At 43.6% G+C, this 20,305-nt stretch overlaps 1 protein-coding gene and 2 non-coding genes across 3 annotated transcripts; 2 read left to right on the forward strand and 1 right to left on the reverse strand.

The window, feature by feature from the left end:
• The first annotated feature begins 476 nt into the window (after positions 1-476).
• TRNAK-UUU (transfer RNA lysine (anticodon UUU)) lies at positions 477-549 on the forward strand. Its single transcript has one exon. It is a non-coding gene; the product is annotated as a tRNA-Lys (tRNA).
• Positions 550-733: 184 nt separating this feature from the next.
• On the reverse strand, positions 734-806 carry TRNAK-UUU (transfer RNA lysine (anticodon UUU)). The gene has a single exon. It is a non-coding gene; the product is annotated as a tRNA-Lys (tRNA).
• Positions 807-1,966: 1,160 nt separating this feature from the next.
• On the forward strand, positions 1,967-19,377 carry MDM4 (MDM4 regulator of p53). The gene is made up of 11 exons (XM_058855511.1): positions 1,967-2,008; positions 5,444-5,549; positions 6,467-6,541; positions 7,504-7,637; positions 8,416-8,465; positions 12,983-13,044; positions 13,761-13,857; positions 14,862-15,022; positions 15,999-16,133; positions 16,659-16,739; positions 17,632-19,377. Exons 2-11 carry the CDS (start codon positions 5,475-5,477, stop codon positions 18,172-18,174), a joined length of 1,413 nt encoding a protein of 470 aa, XP_058711494.1. The 5' UTR covers positions 1,967-2,008; positions 5,444-5,474; the 3' UTR covers positions 18,175-19,377.
• The last annotated feature ends 928 nt before the right edge of the window (positions 19,378-20,305 follow it).

The raw sequence follows: 20,305 nt of genomic DNA on the forward strand, positions 1-20,305 counted from the left end.
TGTCACGAATCCCAGAGCATTATCCCGGCCTTCCTCAGGATTCCCCTGGAGGGAGGGTGGAAGTTTCTTGGGATTCACCAGGAGAGCTGGGGGTCCCCGGGTGTGACCCCATGTCCGAGCAGGCCCCAGCCAGCCTCGTGTCCAGGGACACCAAATCATTCCCGGTCCTGGCACGGATCATTCCCGGTCCTCCTCTATCCTTTGAATCCCCAGACTCTTCTCCAGCGCACCCCACTTTGCTAAAGGGAGAAGAGACGGGGGGACCGCCAGAGCCGGCAGGGAAGGTGCAGACCCCAGAACTGTGGGGTTCAGGCGGAGGGGATCAATCAGGGGATGCAGGAGGGGGGTGCAGATTTGGGGTTCAGGCAGAGGGGATCAATCAGGGGGTGCAGGAGGGGAGGCGCAGATTTGGATGCAGCCAGGAGAGCACAGCCCAGCACAGGGTGATACCCTGTAGCGCCGCCCTTCGCAGCAGAGCCCGGATAGCTCAGTCGGTAGAGCATCAGACTTTTAATCTGAGGGTCCAGGGTTCAAGTCCCTGTTCGGGCGACTCTCCCTTTTTCAATATTTCCTTTTTTTTTTATTGCCCCATTGTTATTTTTTTCCCCAAAAATCCCTTTTCCACACGCGCGCCACTGCCGGCGCTGCCCGCCGGAGGGTCCCGGCTGCGCCTGCGGCGAGTCCTGGCAGGAAATAAAAAAAAAATAGAAGGAATATATGGAAAAAGTATATTCGCCCGAACAGGGACTTGAACCCTGGACCCTCAGATTAAAAGTCTGATGCTCTACCGACTGAGCTATCCGGGCTCTGGATGACTGCGGCCCTCAATACTCTTATCAGCGTACAGCAGGACGATCGCTCCTGCTTTTTTTCCAGGAATTCTGTTCCCTCCCCGCGGGTCCAAACACAAAATTAGATAAAATATTCTAATTATTTCTGCTCGACCCGTGCAGTCGGCCACAAACCCAGAGCATTGCGGAGGGATGTGCTGTTGGCACCCAGCGGTTCTGCTCCGGTCGCTTCCCAAGAGCTGCGCCCGTGCCGGGATTAGCTGGGAATTTTCCAAACGTGTGGATCCCAGCTTGGAAGGAAGCTCTGGAAAGAATTCAGTCCATCCCCCCCTATAAGGCAGGGTGACCCGGAGCAGTGACACGGGAAAGTGTGGGTTTTATAATGAATGTAGCTGGATATTCTAATATCCAGGTGGGTATTCCAGGGAATATCCAAATATCCAGGTGGGAATTAAAATAAACATAGCTCAGCTCTAGGACACAGGGACCTTGAATATTTTGCCAGCTCAGCGATGTCTACATAGACACACATTGACATTTTGATTTATTCCATCCTTAAGGCTGGATAATTCCAGAGTGTCCTTGAGTCAGGGATGTTCGTGCTGCCTGTTCTGCTGATTTAACCTGAAAATATATAAAGATCTCGCATCAAAGAACATCCCGACTTGAGATAATATTTTATTTTTCCAGGCATTCCTTATTATTTTCATTCATATTTATCACCAGTTATTATTATCGATTTTTATTTATTGAAATACGTTATATTGCATAAAATATTATGGCAGGCAAAATATTCATTGCGCATTATGTGTTATGTATTATGTGCTATTTATTTATTATTTATGTCTTTATTATTCTGTATTATTTTATGTATTTACTGTTAGTATTTTACATAATAATAATTTCAAATAATAATAATTTTAATTCATAATAATAATTTAGTAATTAAACTTTAAAATTAATTTCATTTTCCACCGAGGCTGAGGGCGCACCGCCAGGGTCCTCCAAGCCGCTGGGGGGCGCCACACACTCAGGGCGGCACCGCGTCCCTTCTAGCAGCACATCCCGCTCCCTCTCTATGGCCCCGCCGCCATGTTGGCCGTGAGGGGAAGCGGAGGCCCGGACCCCGCTAAAATGGAGGCGCAGAGCCTTCAGGGGGTGTAGGGGTTCCTTCCCCTCCCCGACCCCCGGCCCGGAGCCCATGGAGCGGCTGTAGGGTGAGCACGGAGCCGAGGGGAACGCGGGGGTCCCGGGGGGCGTAGGGCTGAGGGGGCGGTGAGGAGGGGGGGGGGGCAGGAGGCGGTGCCGGCGGGAGGGGCCTGGGGCGGCGGGAGCGAAGATGAATTTTTATCTCTTCCCAGGAAACTCTGGGACAATTGGGATTGTCCCGCCTGGAGAAGGGAAGCTTCGGGATGTTTTAATTGTGGCCTGGAGGGAGGCGGGGAGAAAGATGGATGGGGAATGTTTCCAAAGGCTCGGAGCGCCAGGAGGAGGGGGAAGGCTCCAGCCTCACACAAGGCAGGGATAGGTGGGATTTTGGGAATAAAATCCTTCCCTAGGAGGGGGATGGATGGAATTCCCAGAGAATCCGTGGCTTCTCCATCCCTGGAAATGTCCCAGGCCAGCTCGGAGCACCGTGGGATTGTGGAAATCATCTCTGCCCGTGGAATTGGATGGATTTTAAGGCCTTTTCCAACCCAAACCTCTGTAATTCCAGGATTTCACCTCACAAACCCCATCCCACACAACACCAGTTTTGTTTATTTAAGGCCAATTCTTTTTTTCCTCTTCAAATAGAGATAAATCCAAATCGGCACCTTCAGGAAGTGTTTCCTTATCCCAAATTCCTGGAGGGATTTCGGGAAGATTTGTAGAGCAATTGGCTCTTTGTGACTTTCATTGACCACTTTTGGTTTTCCTCCCCCTTTCACAACCAAAAGGAACACTTGCTAAACATTTTTTATTTGTTATCTTTTATTTAGCCAAGCTTTGGGTGGCATTTTTTGGGGGGAAAAACCCAAAATTCCTGTCAGATGCATCGTGCCAGCCGCAAAATTCATCTCAGGTACAAAATCTGAATTTTAAAAGTAATTTTTTTTTTCATTAAAAAGGCTAAATTTGAGGTGTGAAACCCCTCTGATAAGGACAAACTTAATTATCAGTGGCTTCATGATCGCATCAGTGCCTGTTTAAAGCCTTCCCTTCAGGGTTGTTTTACCTAAAATTAGCAAAAATCCCGATTTTATTTTCAATATTTTACTTTTTTTTTTTGAAAGCTGAAAAAAATTACTCTCACCTGAACCCAACTCCTGCTGTGTTTCTACTTTAAACGGAACTAAAAAACTTAATTTTAACTCGACTTCTCCACTTGAGATTTTTAGTTAAAAAAACCCCTGCGGTTTCATGGGGGTTTTTGGTGGCTCCAAGAAGAATTTTTAGTCGTAAAAAAGGCAGTTTTTGATCATAAAAGTGGCAATTTTTAGTCATAAAAAGAGGCAAATTTCACTTCCCGTGGCGGGGGTGAAATTTTAGAGTGGAAAATTTGCTCGGTTCATGACTCGTGTGTGATTCACGATTTCCTCTGGAGATTTTCCTCTGCTCCTGGGACATTTTGAGCACCTCAAATCCCCCCCGGAATTCCATTCCAAGTAGGGAATTTAGAGGTGAAATTTAGGATTGGAAATATCCCAAATTTCTGGGCTGGTCGAGCACGAAATTCCCTTTTTTTGTGGTTTTTTTTTTTAAGGAATTTCCACCACGTGGGAGCTTTTCATGTCGGTTATATCCTTAAATTTTATGATTATTTTATTTTTTTCCTGCCTGGAAATATGTTTAAAACTCGTGAACAAAACCTTAATTAACAGCGAGATGAATTTCTAATGGAATGTGAATATTAATGAGCGGCAAGCTGCTAGGAAAAAAAAAAAGTAAAAAATCATTTCTGTGGAAAACTCAGGAGATTTTGGGTGCTGAAAAGGTTAAAACTCCTTTCCCTCAGCCCTGGGGCAGCAAAATCCTTTTCCAGGAAAGGGGAGGGAGAGGAAATCCAAATTTTTTCTCCTTTTCAAAGCTGATTTTCACCCCAGCCCGGCCGTTATCGCTTTCGGTCCCTCCCTCCCTCCCTCGGGCGAGGTTTGAAAAAAGCGATTTTTAGCCAAACCTTCAGCATCCTCAGGACGTGGCAGAGGAATTATCCCACGGCAAAATCCCGGGATAATAATCCCAGGATATTCCTGCCGGGCAGAGAAAGTCAAGGTCGGTAAATCCAGTTCATTTTGAGGGTGTTTGTGTTCAATATTTGTTTTTTTTTTATCAGAAATCGGTTAAAATTTAAGGAAAAATTAACGGGGAAGGGATTAAAGTGTTGTAATTTGAATTATTTCAGGTTGCTGTCGCTGCTCCTCACAAATACAAATATTTGATGTGCTTATTTTGAGAGGTTTAAGGGCATTTCATGTTCAATATTTCGTTTTCTTCCATCAGAAATTGGTTAAAATTTAGCGAACTGTTATCTGGGAAGGGCTTGAAGCTGTTATAAATAAAAACCCGGTTTATAAATAATAAATCCGGTTTATTTGCAGCCAGATCCTTACAAAAATTGAGATTTTAATCTCAATTTCAGCTCTGGGCAGACACAAATTTTGCCACAAGATCAAGACTTTGAACCAATTCAAGTTGCTTTTTCCCCACTGTTTAATTGACAAATAATTCCTGGTTTTTCCAACTTTTCCAGCCCTTTTTTAGGAAAGGATTTAAGTGGATTTGAGGAGTGATTGTTGAGGTGAAGCTGATTTTTGTGAGCTGTGAAAAATTGCGATTTTTTCAGGATTTTCCCTGGTGGTTCTTCTAGGAAAGGCTCTGGCACCTGCTCATCCAGGAATGCCGTTAAAATTAATTTATTCCCTGAATCCAGGCGGTTTTTTTGGGAATTTTTTAGGAAATCAGGGGGGTGCTGATTGTGGCTTCTCCTTTGGGAATGAATCGGAGCTGCTGGAATGGGGGGAATTCCTTTGGGATGTGACTCAGCTGCTCCTTCCCCAGCTCTGAGTCAGGAATTTCACACTCTGGAATGTTTTCCCTGATTGAATCATTCCCTGCTGGAATTCCAGGATCACCCCGTTCCACCTTTGTGTTCCAGGGACATTTCCCCATCCCAGGCTGCTCCCAGGAATGGAGCAGCCAGGGATTCTCTGGGAATTCCATCCCAGCCCCTCCAGGGAAGGAATTATTCCCAATATCCCAGCCAAACCAGCACAGGGAATCCTGGAATGGTTTGGGTTGGAAGGGATCATCCAATCCCACCTCCTGCTATCCCAGGCTGCATTTTATCCATATTTTATCCACATTTTATCCATATTTTATCCATATTTTATCCCTTTTCTCCACCATCTAGCCCAGCCTGGTTGGGAAAGACTTTTGGGGATCAGGGAATCCAACCCAGCTGGGAATCCTGGAATGTTTAGGGTTGGAAAAGACCTTTGGCATCAGCAAATCCAACCCTGATTGGGACTCATGGAATGTTTAGGGAATCCTGGAATGTTTAGGGTTGGGAAAAACCTTTGGAATCAACAAATCCCAAATCCCATTTCCAGGTGGATTTTAATCCCAAATCCCATTTCCAGGTGGATTTTAATCCCAAATCCCATTTCCAGGTCGGTGCTTGAGCAGCTCCTCACTGCCAGGATGAGCTTCCCAAATCCCACCCAACATCCAGGAGCTGGGAATTCCTGCAGGATCACCCTTGGACAAGCCAATCAGGTAATTGACAGCTAATTAGCAGCTAATTACCCCTCCCTGCCATCATTTCCTCCTCAGAGCAGAGATTTTTTTATGAAATACAAAATACCTTTAGATCCAGAGAATTTATCCTAAAAAATAATTGAGATTTATCCAAATTTGTTCTCTTTCCATGATTTAGGAATATTTTCAAGGGAAAAAAAAAAAAGATTAAATTAATTTAATTGATTTAATTTTTAATTAAATTACAAAGGACATCAAACCATGGAATTATGGATATTTTTCTACTTTTTTTTTTTTTCTTGGAGCTTGATTCCAAATATTGGCGATTTTTCTACATATCAGAATTAAATTTAATTTATAATGTTTATAATTTTATTGAATTTTCTTTAGTAATTCATCCCCAGGGCTTTTTTTGAGGTAGTTTAGGGAGTATTTGGACTCAGAATATTCCTGTTATCCAAAATTCCTGGAGTTTTCCTGGAATAAAAAGCCATCAAGAGCAGAAAAATTCACAAACAATAAAAATCAGCTGGAAAAAAAAAATTAAAAAATCAGAAATTCCACCTCCCAAGAGCTGATTCCTTGGGAGAAAAAACATCCTTCCAATAGCAGGGAATGTGCTGGGAGTGGGAATAAATTTGGATTTTCCATTTGAGGAAAATTGAGGAGCTTGGAACTGGAGCCAAATCCAGAAAAAAAAAAAAATTGAATGAGTAAATAAATGAAATTTATTGTGCTCCATAAAAATGAATAAAAAAATAAAAATATATAGAGAAAAAAATTAAATAAATAGAGATTAATAAATAAATCTGAGCAAAATAAATGCTCAAAACATCCAAACAGGGAGGGTTTAAATCCAAATTCCTTGGGATTTTTTGGGATTATTCCAGGTTTGATTCCCGGAATTCCAACTGAACCTTGCTGTGTTTTTCCAGGTGATTCCCAAAGTTCCCCTCCTGAGGATTCTGCAGGCTGCAGGCGCCCAGGGCGACACCTTCACGCTCAAGGAGGTGGGGCCGCGTTCCCGGCGTTATCCAGGGGATTTTGGGAAGTGCCATGGGATTCCCACTGGGATTCCTGGTGTTTCAACCCCTCCTGGAAAATGTTCCCTTTTTACTGAAGGGGCACCTTGGGGACACTTTGGGGACACTTTGGGGCACTTCAGGATCAATTTGGGGTCACTTTGGGGACACTTCAGGATCACTTTTTGGGAACATTTTCAGGGCACTTCAGGATCACTTTTTGGGAACATTTTCAGGGCACTTCAGGATTACTTTGGGGTCACTTTTTGGGGCACTTCAGGATAAATTTGGAGTCACTTTTGGGGCACTTCAGGGTCACTTTGGGGTCACTTTTTGGGGCACTTCAGGATAAATTTGGAGTCACTTTTGGGGCACTTCAGGGTCACTTTGGGGTCACTTTTTGGGAACACTTTGGGGTCACTTATTGAGGACACTTTGGGGCACTTCAGGATCACTTTTTGAGGACACTGGGGTCACTTTTCGGGCACTTCACGATCACTTTGGGGTCACTTTTTGGGAACACCTTTGGGTCATTTTGGGATCACTGTGGGGTCACTTTTTGGACACTTCAGGATCACTTTTTGAGGACACTTTGGGGCACTTCAGGATTACTTTGGGGTCACTTTTTGGGGTCACTTCAGGATCACTTTGGGGTCACTTTTGGGTCACTTCAGGATCACTTTGGGGTCACTTTTTGGCAACACTTTTGGGTCACTTTGGGATCACTTTGGGGTCGCTTTTTGGGAACACTTTTTGGGCACTTGAGGATCACTTTGGTGTCACTTTCTGTGGACTTTCTGTGGTCCCTTTGGGGGCACCTTTGGTTCACCTTTGATTCCCCTCCATCCCTGGCAATTCCCCTCCATCCCTGGCAGTTCCCTCCATCCCAGGGCTCCATGCCAGGGAATTCCAGGGCTGTGGGGCTGAGGGAAGGCGCTGTGTCCCTGCAGGTGATGCATTTCCTGGGTCAGTACATCCTGAGCCGACAGCTCTACGACAAGAGGCAGCAGCACCTGGTTCACTGTGGAGGAGACCAGCTGGGAGAGCTGCTGGGCCTGCAGAGCTTCTCCCTGCGGGATCCCAGGTGAGGGGAAATTCCCCTTTTCCTCTGGGAAATCTCATTTTTGGTCAGGTGGCACCGGTGGGATGAAAGGGCAGCTCTGGGGTTCTGGGTTCTAAGTCTTGGGTCTGGATTTAGGGGTTCTAGGTCTTGGTTCTGGATTCTGGCTTGGGGTTCTGGGTCTTGCTTTGGGGCTCTAGGTATTGGTTAGGTTTCTAGTTTTGGGGTTCTGGGTCTTGGTTTTGGGGTTCTGGGTCTTGTTTTGGGGTTCTGGGTCTTGTTTTTGGGGTTCTGGGTTCTGGTTTGGGGTTCTATGTATTGGTTTGGGTTTTTGGTTCAGGGTTCTGGGTTTTGGTTCTGGGTTTTCTCCAAGTCTGGGTGGTGAATTTCAGTTGAAATCAGAGTTGTGTGCTGAGAGTTGTGATGAGAAATGTAAAACCAAAAACCCAGAACCCCAAACCCAGAATGTAAAAAACATTAATTGGGGTTTTTGGGGTTTTTCTAGAGATAAATTCAGTGTGGGTTTGGGGTCTCCAGAGACAAATTCATTGTGGGTTTTAGGATCTCTCAAGGGAAAAAAATCCCTGTGATTTTTGGGATCTCTAGGAAAAAAACACCTCAGTGGTTTCTGGTAGAAAACCCCACTGGTTTATGAGGTCTCTCCAGAGGAAAAACCTTTGTGATTTTTGGGATCTGTAGGAAAATGGATTCCCTGATTGTTTCTAGAGATAAATGTATAAAAAATGAGTGGGTTTGTGGTTTCTGGGCTCTCTCTAAAAGGGATCTTCCTGTTCCTCCCCAGCCCCGTGTACGAGATGCTGAAGAGGAACCTCAGCCCTGCTGCACTCCCAGGTAGGTTGCTCCTGTTCCATAAATGTTGCTCTGTGCTGGTAAGTACCCAAATCCAGGAAAATCCCAAATCCTGTGGCTGCAGGAGGAATAAAACTTCTCTCAGAAGCTTTTCCAAGCAAATCTCTCGGAGTTTGTGTCTTTTCTGTGTGCCAGGAGCTGTTTGAGTGATGCCAAAAACCCCCAAATTTGGGCCAAAGCTAAATCCAGAAATCCTAAAATCCAGATTTCCTAAAATCCTGAAATCCATCCTTGATTGAAACCAATCTTCCATCGATCAAAATCAATCTTTCATTAATTTCTCGATATTTTTTCAGCTTTAGAGCTGCAAATTCTTGCTCTCACCTCATTTTATATTTTGATCAATATCAAAAATTCTAAATTTTCAAAGCCTGAAAAGAAAAAAAAACCCAACCCCTCTCTAAATTCTCTCTAATTTCTTTCATAAAGGAAATAAATCTCTAATTTATTTTAATTATCTCTAAATTAAAACTCTAAATCCTAAAAAACCCTGCAAGGCTTTAATCTTGAACCTTGCAGCTTCCCCAGCTCATGGGAGAAATCAAATCCAACTCCACCAGAAAAGGAAAATTTATCCTCAAATTAATCTGAGCTTGGGTGGCTTCTTTAAAACCGGTTCCTGTTGTAGGACTGGGAAAAATAAACTCCACTGGCAGAGCTGTGGAATTTTGTGCTGCATTTCCCATTTTTTTCAGGGGATAAAACGGATTTTAAACCTTTAGGAGGACTCAGGCCCGTGTGGAGAAATTAAAAAATTCAATTAAAATTCAAAACTTGGCCCTCGAGGCTTCAGCGCTTTCTGCCTTGGATTTTTTTTTCCGGAAGATTCTTTTCAAGGATATTTCGATTTCTTTTCTAGAAGAATCTTTGGAATTCTCTTTGGACTCTTTTTAGCTGTAGGAAAATTGTGTGAGTGTCGTTCCCCGAGCAAAGCTGTGTGTGTGGAGCTGAGCATTCCCAGCCAATCTCCGGCCTTTTCCTTGGAATGTGGCGGTTCCTGGGCCTCCCTTTAGGCCTGGCTCAGGAAAGCCCTTCCTGGGGCACAGTTAGGCCTGGCTGTGTGTGAGTGTGGCCCAAACCAACCACGCTTGGCAGAGCAACCTTGGAGTGCACAGGGATTGTTTCCTTCCCTTTCCATCCGTTTTCCTTCCCTTTCCATCCATTTTCCTTCCCTTTCCATCCATTTTCCTTCATTTTCCATCCACTTTCCTTCCCTTTCCATCCATTTTCCTTCCCTTTCCATCCGTTTTCCTTCCCTTTCCATCCGTTTTCCTTCCCTTTCCATCCGTTTTCCTTCCCTTTCCATCCACTTTCCTTCCCTTTCCATCCACTTTCCTTCCCTTTCCATCCACTTTCCTTCCCTTTCCATCCATTTTCCTTCAATTTCCATCCATTTTCCTTCAATTTCCATCCATTTTCCCTCCTTTTCCATCCATTTTCCCTCCTTTTCTGGCCGTTTTCCTTCCTTTTCTGGCTTCTTTCCTTCCCATTCCCTCCATTTTCCTTCCTTTTCTGGCTTCTTTCCTTCCCTTTCCATCCTTTTTCCGTCCCTTTCCAATCCATTCTCCCTCCTTTTCCATCTGTTTTCCTTTTCCATCCATTTCCCCTCCTTTTCCAGCTCTTGGCTTTCCTTCAGCCCAGCACAGGAATGACTGCATTTGGCTCCTTTTCCCTCCTTTCCTTTTTTCATTTCTCCCTTCCTTCCTAATTTCCCTTCATGTCTTGTTTCCCCCCTTTCTTGTCGATTTTTCCCCCCTTTCTTGACTAATTTTTTCCCCCTTTTCTAATTTTCCCACTTGTCTTTTATCCCTCTTGTCCAATTTCCCCTTTTCCTTGCCTAATTTTCCCCATATTTTGTTTAATTTTTCCCCTTTCCTTGTCTGATTTTCCCTTTTCCTAATTTTCCCCCCTTTTCTAATTTTTCCCCCTTTTCTTGTCTAATTCCCCCCTTTCCTTGGCCACTTTTCCCCTTCCTTTCCCACCTTTCCCAAGCCTGCCTCCCACAATTTAGGAATCCCTCACCTTCAGGCTGCTTTTTATGGAATATTCCAGCTCCAAAAAGGAACTTTCCAGCACCTGGAGTATTTTCATTCCCTGAAAAATCAGATTTTTGGAAGGCTGAGTCTCCCAGCAGTGATGGATGAGCCTGGCTCCTGTTTTCCATCAGGGATTAAAATCCTGGAAGGCGATGGAAGGAGGAAAAAAAAAAAAGCAGGAATTGCTGATAGATCCCTGCCAATTTTGATCCTGGAATTTTGCTCCATTTAAAGGAATTTTCTGCCAGTTCTCAGATCTTCCCTATCGGTGTGTGATTGATCCCTGCTGGGAATCAGCCTCATCCAGCAGGGAATTTTCCTGTTAAATTGAAAGGGAAGCCACTGGCCAGGAGGATTCCTGTTAATTGGATTCTCGTTAATTTAGCTCAGCCTTTTAATGAACTTTTGGGAGCAGCATCATCAGCTGGACCCAGCGTTGTACATGGAATTTTCCTTCCTTTTCTCTTTATTCCTCATGCCCAAACCCTTCAGGAAGAGCAGGAATCCTCAGGAATCCCAAAATAAAGGTAGGATTCCCTTTGGAATTCTGGTTGAGGATGGGTTTGCAGGCAAACCAAGCAGGGAACTGAACAAAAATGAGATTTTATTTTATTTTTTTTTTGTTGGTGGATCTGTCATATTTTGACATTTCTCCCAATGCAATTTTCCTGCTTTTCCACTTTTTCTTTGGTATCAAAGAACCTCAGTTAGAAAATCAGGGAAATTCAGGGGGAAATGAGAATTTCCCAGCTGGGATGGGATTGGTGGAAATTCCATGGATGTACAAAAGAGCCTTGGCTGTGCCTTGGGAATTCCAGGGAAAATTCCACAAGGCCCTGGTGGCTTTTAGACAACCTCAGGAGCAATTCCCAATCCAGGAGTAACAGATCCATGGATATTCAGAGAACCAGGAATTCTTGTGGAAAAGGAGTGGCTGTTAGGAAAATGAATAATTTTTCACTTTGGAAGAATATTCTGAATTTGGGGTGAATGTAAGGAAAAGAATAATTTTTCCTTTTGGGAATATAAAACACATTTTTCCCTTTGGGAATAAAAGACTCATTTTTCCTTTTGGGGAAGAATATTCTGAATTCTGTAATGAAAAATACAGGAAAAAATACATGAAAAAAAATAATTTTTCCATTTGGGATGGCTATAGGGAAGTGAATAATTTTTCCCTTTGGAAATATAAGAATAATTTTTCCTTTTGGGGAAGAATATTCTGAATTCTGTAAGGAAAAATACAGGAAAAAATACATGAAAAAAAAAATGATTTTTCCATTTAAGATGACTGTAAGGAAAAGAATCATTTTTCCCTTTGGGAATATAAGAATCATTTTTCCTTTTGGGACTATAAGAATCATTTTTCCCTTTGGGAATATAAGACTCATTTTTCCATTTGGGGAAGAATATTCTGAATTCTGTGAAGAAAAATACAGGAAAAAATACATAAAAAAAATTCATTTTTCCATTTGGGATGGCTATAGGGAAGTGAATAATTTTTCCCTTTGGAAATATAAGAATAATTTTTCATTTTGGGGAAGAATATTCTGAATTCTGTAAGGAAAAATATAGGAAAAAAATACATGAAAAAGAATCATTTTTCCCTTCGGGAATATAAGACTCATTTTTCCCTTTGGGAATATAAGAATAATTTTTCCTTTTGGGAATATAAGAATCATTTTTCCCTTTGGGAATATAAGACTCATTTTTCCCTTTGGGAATATAAGAATCATTTTTCCATTTGGGAAGAATATTCTGAATTCTGTAAGGAAAAATACAGGAAAAAATACATGAAAAAAAAAATGATTTTTCCATTTAAGATGACTGTAAGGAAAAGGATCATTTTTCCCTTTGGGAATATAAGACTCATTTTTCCATTTGGGAATAAAAGACTCATTTTTCCTTTTGGGGAAGAATATTCTGAATTCTGTAAGGAAAAATATAGGAAAAAAATACATGAAAAAGAATCATTTTTCCTTTTGGGAATATAAGACTTTATTTTCCCTTTGGGAATAAAAGACTCATTTTTCCTTTTGGGGAAGAATATTCTGAATTCTGTGAGGAAAAATACAGGAAAAAAAACACATTAAAAAGAATCATTTTCCCTTTGGGAATATAAGACTCATTTTTCCATTTGGGGAAGAATATTCTGAATTCTGTAAGGAAAAATACAGGAAAAAATACATGAAAAAAAATCAAATTTTCCATTTAATATGACTGTAAGGAAAAATCCAGGAAAACCAGAGGAACAAGAACAATTTTCCCCTTTAACCCAAACACTCTGAGCTTTCACCCAGCTTCTTCTCCCCAAAACCCCTCCATCCCTCCACGGTGGGAGCTCTCCAGGGCCTCCCCGAGCTCTGCCAAGCCTGGCTGGTGTCTCCAGGCTGGGGCTGTGTGCGGTGTGCGAGCGGGGATTCCCGGGAAGGATTTTCCTTGTGTTTTACCTGCCATCTGCAGATGCTGCACAGACTCTCCCAAAGGAGCAGAGCGTCGCTAAGCCCAGCCCAGACCAGCCGCAGGTAAACCCCACTGCCCGGTGGGTTCTTTTCTCGTACAGAGCCGCCCCTTCTCTGTACCCCTGCATGGTGGACTGCCAGAACTTGGTTTTCTCCTTGGTTTGTGCTGCTCCTCACCTTCCTGAGAGAAAAAAATAAACCAAAATTCCCCCTAAAACTGAAAAGTTCTCGGAGTCCACAGAGCAGGGACAGAGCCGCCCTTCTCTGTTCTCCTCGTGTCAGAGTGCCAGTCTCTGAGCGCGTTTTTCTGGGGTGCAGCACTTCCAGGCCTCAGCTTCTCCAGCCCTGTTTTCCTGCTTTTTTTTTCCCCCCCCTCTTTTTATCCCATCTTTTTTTCCCAGTAGGAATTGCCAAATAATTCACTGTGCTTAGTTAGGATTTGTTTCCAGCGGCTTTGCAGGTAGAGGTGAAAAGCGAGGAAAAATCTTCCGAAGTTTTTTCCAGGTGTGGTTTGGAGCGAGGGTTGGGAGTTGTCAGAGAGTCACAAAATCACTTGGACTGCAGGGATTTTTGCCAAGCTTGAAGATTTTTCCTCGTTTTTTTTGTACTGATTCCAGAGGCTTTAACGAGAAATAGTCAGTAGTTGTTTTTATTCTGAATTATTTCCTCTTCCTACCTGCTCGGTCCCATCCTGCAGCTGGTGCCTGGGGATGGAAGTGCTGCATCCCCTTGTCCCTGCAAGCTCTGCTGGACTAATTCCTGCTTTTTCCTTCCTGCAGCACAGCCAGGAGGAAGGATCTGACTCTGGGATCCTGGAGGGTGACAGCAAAACCTCTGCTCCGGCTACCTCAGAGCCCGAATGTGACACTTGTGAAGGTGAGGGACGGATTTCTGCACCAACACAGCATTTCCAAACCTCCTGAGAGGGACACACGGCAGCAAATGCTGGAAGAGGGAGCTGGGAGACTCCAAAAAAAGCCCTGGGTTGGGATAGAATTGTTAAAAATCTTGGTGGTAAAGGCTAAGAAGTTGTTTTCACAGATGTTTTCTTATTTTCTATTTCATAAACAAATGCTCTGAATGCAGTGGCAGGCTAAGCCCTAAAATCCAATCTGTCACCGAGCAATGCCATGAAAAAAATCCTCCAGACTTTGCTGGAGGGTGTTTTAAAAGCTGGAATTATCCTTGGATCCATCCCCTTTCCCAAGGGAGGCTCCTGAGCACACGGAGCCCAGCCTGGGCTGGCTGCAGTCGTTCCCTGCAAACCAAGCAGGGAACTGAACAAAAATGAGGATTTTTTTCATGGATCTGTTGTATTTTAACAGGATTTTTTTGCTGGGTCACTCATGGAGATGTCAGGAATAATTTTCTTGGTTTTCCACTTTTTATTCTCTTGTGTGAGGGAACGTCAGTGGTAAAAGCAGCTCCTTGTTTCCAGCTCAAATGGGAGAGCTGGAAATTCCCTGGATTTGCAGAGCAGCCTTGGCTGTGCCTTGGGGGAACTCCAGGCACTGGAGGGAGGGAGATCCAAAGTGATCCCAGAATCCAGAGTGATCAGTTTGGGATGGATCCCCACTTCTTGGGAATTCAGGAGCTGCAAACTGAATTCCAATAATTTATGCATTTAATATCACTCAAGAAATCCGCTCAGGCTGGGGAATTGTTTGTGTTTCTGTGGTGAAACCTGAAATTAAACTCAACCTGTCCCAGTAAAAGGGCACTGGGAACACTGGGATATTCCCTGGCTCGTGCAGGAATTTTTTCCACATGGGCTATCCAAACCTCAGAGCTCTTAGAAGTAAAAAAAAATTCAGATTTGAGCCCAATTTTTCTCAGCTGGTCTCTTACCCAATGACTTGGACTCTGCTTGGCTCTTGTAGACAAAGACTTGATAGAAAACCTCTCCAAAAGCAAAAAGCCCAAGCTGGATCTGGTTTTTGAGGAATGGGATGTGGCCGGGCTGCCGTGGTGGTTTTTAGGGAATCTCAGAAGCAATTACAAATCCAGGAGTAACGGATCCACGGATATTCAGACTAACCAGGTGTGTAACCACTTGAAAGAGGAGCCTTGTGTCTTCTTCTTCCTCTCTTTTGGGTTCCAAAGAAATTAAATATTCCCCTTTTTTTTCTCTCTTTCCACTTCCCACTCCGCTTTTTCCCAGTGTGGGCCCGTCCAAGCCTTTCCCAAAAATTTTGGTGACTTTTAGTGGTTTTAAATCAACCAAACTCTTCCCTGAAGGGCCTCAGATGTGCCTGGAATTTGGGAATTGTCCTTTTTTATTGGGATGAACATTGGAAGGTGATGGGCGAGGAAAGGGGAGCTGGAAGTCTGGAAAAAGGGGAGACCGTGAGGTGGAAATTGGGAAAAGGGGGATTTGTGAAGGGGAAATTGGAAAAAAGTTGGGAAAAGGGGAACTGGTGAGGGAGAAATTGGAAAAAGGGGAGCCCGTGAGGTGGAAATTGGGAAAAGGGGAATCTGTGAGGTGAAAATTTTAAAAAGGGGAGCCTGTGAAGTGTAAATTGGAAAAAACTGAGTCGATGAGGGGGGGAAATTGGGAAAAGAGGGAACTTGTGAGGTGGAAATTGGAAAAAAAGGAATCTGAGAGGTGAAAATTTTAAAAAGGGGAGCCTGTGAAGAGAAAATTGGGAAAAATGGAGTCGGTGAGGGGGGAAAATGGGAAAAGAGGGAACTTGTGAGGTGGAAATTTGAAAAAACTGAGTCAGTGTGAGGGGAAATTGGGAAAAGAGGGAACTTGTGAAGTGGAAATTGGAAAAAACTGAGTCAGTGTGAGGGGAAATTGGGAAAAGAGGGAACTTGTGAGGTGGAAATTTGGGAAATGTTGGGAAAAGGGGAACCTGTGAGGTAGAAACCAAGAAAAGGGGAACCTGTGAGGTGGAAATTTTCAGGAGCAGGTTCTGAGGGCGGTGAGGGTTTGGAGGATGGTGGAGAGGAAAACAGGGCAGCGCTGGATGTGGAGCTGCTCCTAAATGGATTTTCCTGGATTTTTTCCCCCTCAGGACATCGACACTGCCGTAGTTTCAGACACCACGGATGACCTGTGGTTCCTCAACGAGTGTCCCCTGGAGCAGGGCGGTGCTGGGCTCAAGGTGGAGGTGCTGGACTGTGAGGAGGTCCCAGAAGGTGACACCAAGGTACCTCTGCCATGTTTTCCCTGTTTTAATTCATCCCACGGTGCCCTTGGAAAAGCTGGATCTGTTCCCATCCAGAGGTTAAATCCTGGTTAGGAGAGGCTGTCACCATTACTCATATGTATGATGGTTTTCCTGTGTGGGTTTTGGTTGAAATTCATATTTTCAAGGCATAAAATTGATTTAAAAAGGAATTAAAACTTCTTGCAGAAACTTGAGTGGGTTTCTAACCGATACCTGCAAGAGTTGTAAGTCAAAAATCGTGGAGTTAAGTTTGGAAAAGGCTTTTAATGATCGAGTCCAGCTAAAGACTCAAAGAGAAAAATCTGATCACGGTAAACCAGCAGAATTTACCAACATTCTGCAAAATAACCACTGCAAAAATGGCTTTTTATTCACTTTTAGAAGTGATTTAATGAGCAGGGTGATGATAGGATCCTTTAACTGGGGTGTGCAGCGCCAGGCAAGCGATAAATACGGAATATTCCAACATTCCCACCTTCTGATAATGCTTTCCTGGAATTCCAGGTGCCTGAGGACGTGTGCTTGGATGAGCTGGAGGATTCCCAGTGCCTGAGTGATGACACGGATACAGAGGCTGCTGCTGAGGTGGGAATTCCTTGGGATCAGCATTACCTGGGGCTGGAAGGACTCATCCCACATCTACTGCTGGTTTTGGGGTGGAAAAGCTGATTTTCTTGTGGGTTTCCAAAAAAAAACCAGTGGCTGGATGACATTATATTGATACCCAGGCATGTTTTAATAAGGTTTTAATAAGGCTTTAATTCTATTTTAATTACATGTTGTCCTGTGGATGGAAATCTGGAGGATTATCCTTGGAAGGGGCCTGGAAATTTCAAGTAGCACTTTAGAATCACTCAAAAAAAAACAGAATTTTAATGGGTTTTAGCAGAATATTAATAATTCTAGCAGAATTTTACTGGTTTTAGCAGTATTTTAGTAATTTTAGCAGAATTTCAATGATTTTAACAGAATTTTCCAGCCTGGAATAAATGGGGATGTCCCTGGCTTTGGACAGCTGAGTCCTGGCTCTGCACTTGGGCAGCTCCTGCCCTTTATCTGTGAGATAATTAATTAATAAATCCATTAATTGTGCAGATTCAACAGCTGGTAAGTGATGGGTGAGCCTGAAAAACAAATTCCTGCCAAATCCCAGGAGCTCTCCCCTTGAATTTTGAGCAAAAGATTAAAAATTCTATCGAAATTAAATAAAAATAAACTGCCCCAGCTTGGATTCTTCCAGAGGGCTGGGAGAGAGGAAGGAGAGGAATTCATGAGGGACAGATTTGGGATAAATCAATCCCAAGCCACAAAATGTTGATTTGCCAGCTTATAAATCCCTCCTAAATACAAATTTTTTAACGAGGCTTCCTTGCTGCTTTTCCCACATGGCTCAAACGAGGAATATCCAAAAATAAATGGGATTTTTTTTTATTTTTTTCCTGGATTTTTTTTTTTTTTTTTGCCTTAAATCCCTCAGGATTGCTGGCAATGCTCCAAGTGCAGGAAATTCAACTCTCCGGGGAAAAGGTACTGCTACCGCTGCTGGGCCCTGCGCAAGGACTGGTACCGGGACTGCCCCAAACTGCCCCATTCCCTCTCCCTTTCCAACATCAATTCCATGGAAAACCAGGAGCAGGATAGAGGGGTGGACGTCCCAGACTGTAGGAGGACGATTTCAGCCCCGGCTGGCCAAGCCAAGCACCTTTTCCTGGGGGAGAACAAACCCCGGGTGGATCCCGGCAGCTCCATCGAGTCCTTGGATTTGGCGCGGGATGGGAAAAACCGGGATTTCGCCAAGCTGAAAAAAGAGGAGGAGGTGGAATCTTTGGAGAGCGTCAAAACCCTGCTGAGTCCCTGCTTCCTGTGCCAGCACAGGCCTCGGGATGGGAATATTGTCCATGGAAGGACTGCTCACCTGGTGGCCTGCTTCAGGTGTGCCAGGATGCTGAAGAAGAAGAGATCGCCGTGCCCGGTGTGCAGGAAGGAGATCAAGATGGTCATCAGGACCTTCATGGGCTAGCAGGATCTTCTGCCCCTAAAATAACCCCCAAAATAGTTCTTTTTTTGCACTCAAATCCCAATTTCAGTGTGTGCAGGAAGGAGGTCAGGATGGTCATCAGGACTTTCATGGGTTAGCAGGATCTTCTGCTCCTAAAATAACCCCCAAAATAAGGTTTTTTTGCACAAAAACCCCAATTCCAGAGCTTGGTCTGCAGGATCAAGATAGTCATCAGGATCTTTACGGGGTAGCAGGGCCCTTTGCTCCTGAAATAACCCCAAAATGAGGATTTTTTGCACTCAAATTTCCATTTCAGTGTGTGCAGGAAAGAGATCAGGATGATCACCGGGATCTTTATGGGATAGCAGGACCTTCTGTCCCTAAAATAACCCCAAAATGAGGATTTTTGCACTCAAATTTCCATTTCAGTGTGTGCAGGAAAGAGATCAGGATGATCACCAGGATCTTTATGGGATAGCAGGACCTTCTGTCCCTAAAACAACCCCAAAATGAGGATTTTTGCACTCAAACCCCAATTCCAGAGCTCAGCCAGTGAAACCAAAGAAAACCAAGATTTAAATCCCACCAGGAATCCTCTGCAGGATCCACTTTTCCATGGAAATCACCTTGAGATCAAAACCCCAGCTTGGAAATTTTGCCAATTCCCCAACTTCAGCCTGATTTTATCCTTTGGGATTCTTTCTCCTGACCAAGAGCAGAAGATCTGGGAAAAATCGTGACTTTTGGGATGGTTTTTTTTTCCATAAATCCCAACTTGTGCAATTCCTTTGGAGCTGAGGGATAAAAATAGAAATAAATATTTATGGTGGGAGGGCAGGGGATTTGTTTTGGCGAGAAGAAAAAGAACTTTATTCCTGATTTTTTTTATTGTTTAAGGTCGGCAGGTTGAAGAATTCCTTGCTCCCAAATGGGAAATAAATCCAAGTATTTAATCCACACCTCTCAGGTCACAGATCAGACAGAAGAAATAATAATAATTTTATATTTTGCTTTCTTTTTGGGCTTTTTAGTTTCTATTTCATCTTTTATTTTCAATATATTTAAATTTATTCTGCGTTGTCTCTGTCCAGCAGGATTCAATTCCAGCAGCCTTGGGATATTTTGGGATGTTCCATCGGCCCTCACTTACCATTTAGGATAAAAAATTTTTATTTTTAATCCTCATTTTTGAGTGAAAAGTGGCTTTAAAAACAAAACACAAACTTTTGAAGAATAAAATAATTCCTTTAAAGCTCCATTTCTACCCTTTTCAGGCACAATTTCCCCCTTTTCTGGCAGATTTTTTTCCCTTTCCAGGTAGATTTTTCCCCTTCCAATGTCTGCAAAATCCCCTGGCAGCAGCAAAGCCTCTGGATTTGGACCTTTGTTCGCCAGTCCATTCCAAATCCCAATCCCATCTCCTCTGACATTCCCGTGGGATCACCCACCCCATCCCTGTGACAATTCCAAGCGGAATTTTCCTCCCTTTTCCAGCTGTTTTTTTGGGATCAGCACTCCTGGAGCTCACTAGAGGGCACCCGCACCCAGCTCCTGCCGCTCTCCTTCCTTCCAGGATCCACATTCCCGGCTGGAAAATTGAGCACAAATCCCATGGCTGGGGATTTGTTTTTTTCTGATTTCACAACAACTCACAAATCCAAGTTTTCCCCCCATTCCCAAATGCCAGCGATGCCCCTTGGACCCCTCCAGGTGCATCCCAACATTCCCAGTTTTTTTCCTTGTTTTTTCGGCAACTTCCTCCCCTCTTTTCTTCCTGTTATTTCCTTTTTTTTTTAGATTTTTTTTTTTTAGGGTTTTTTTTTTTCACCCTTTATCCACAAAAGTTCTGGGATCTTGTGAGATCCATCCAGCCCCACAGGGAAATGTCACCATCACCGTTTCCTGGGATTTTTTTTTAATCCCAAATCCCTTCCTCCTTCCCCTCCAGGTGACAGCAGTTACAAAGCAGGGGGTGACACTTGATGATCACAATGCTCCAAAGACCCTCCCCCCAAAAAATAACCCCAAACCCCACACAGATCCCAAAGGAAAAAAAAAAATATATATTTTTAGGGTTTTTTTAGGTTTTTCTTGTATTTCCAAAGCAGGGACTGTCCAGCAAGGGAGGTGACACTGGGGGTGCTTTGTTTGA

The sequence above is a fragment of the Poecile atricapillus genome, chromosome 23 (genome assembly GCF_030490865.1).
Source record: "Poecile atricapillus isolate bPoeAtr1 chromosome 23, bPoeAtr1.hap1, whole genome shotgun sequence".
NCBI lineage: Eukaryota > Metazoa > Chordata > Aves > Passeriformes > Paridae > Poecile > Poecile atricapillus.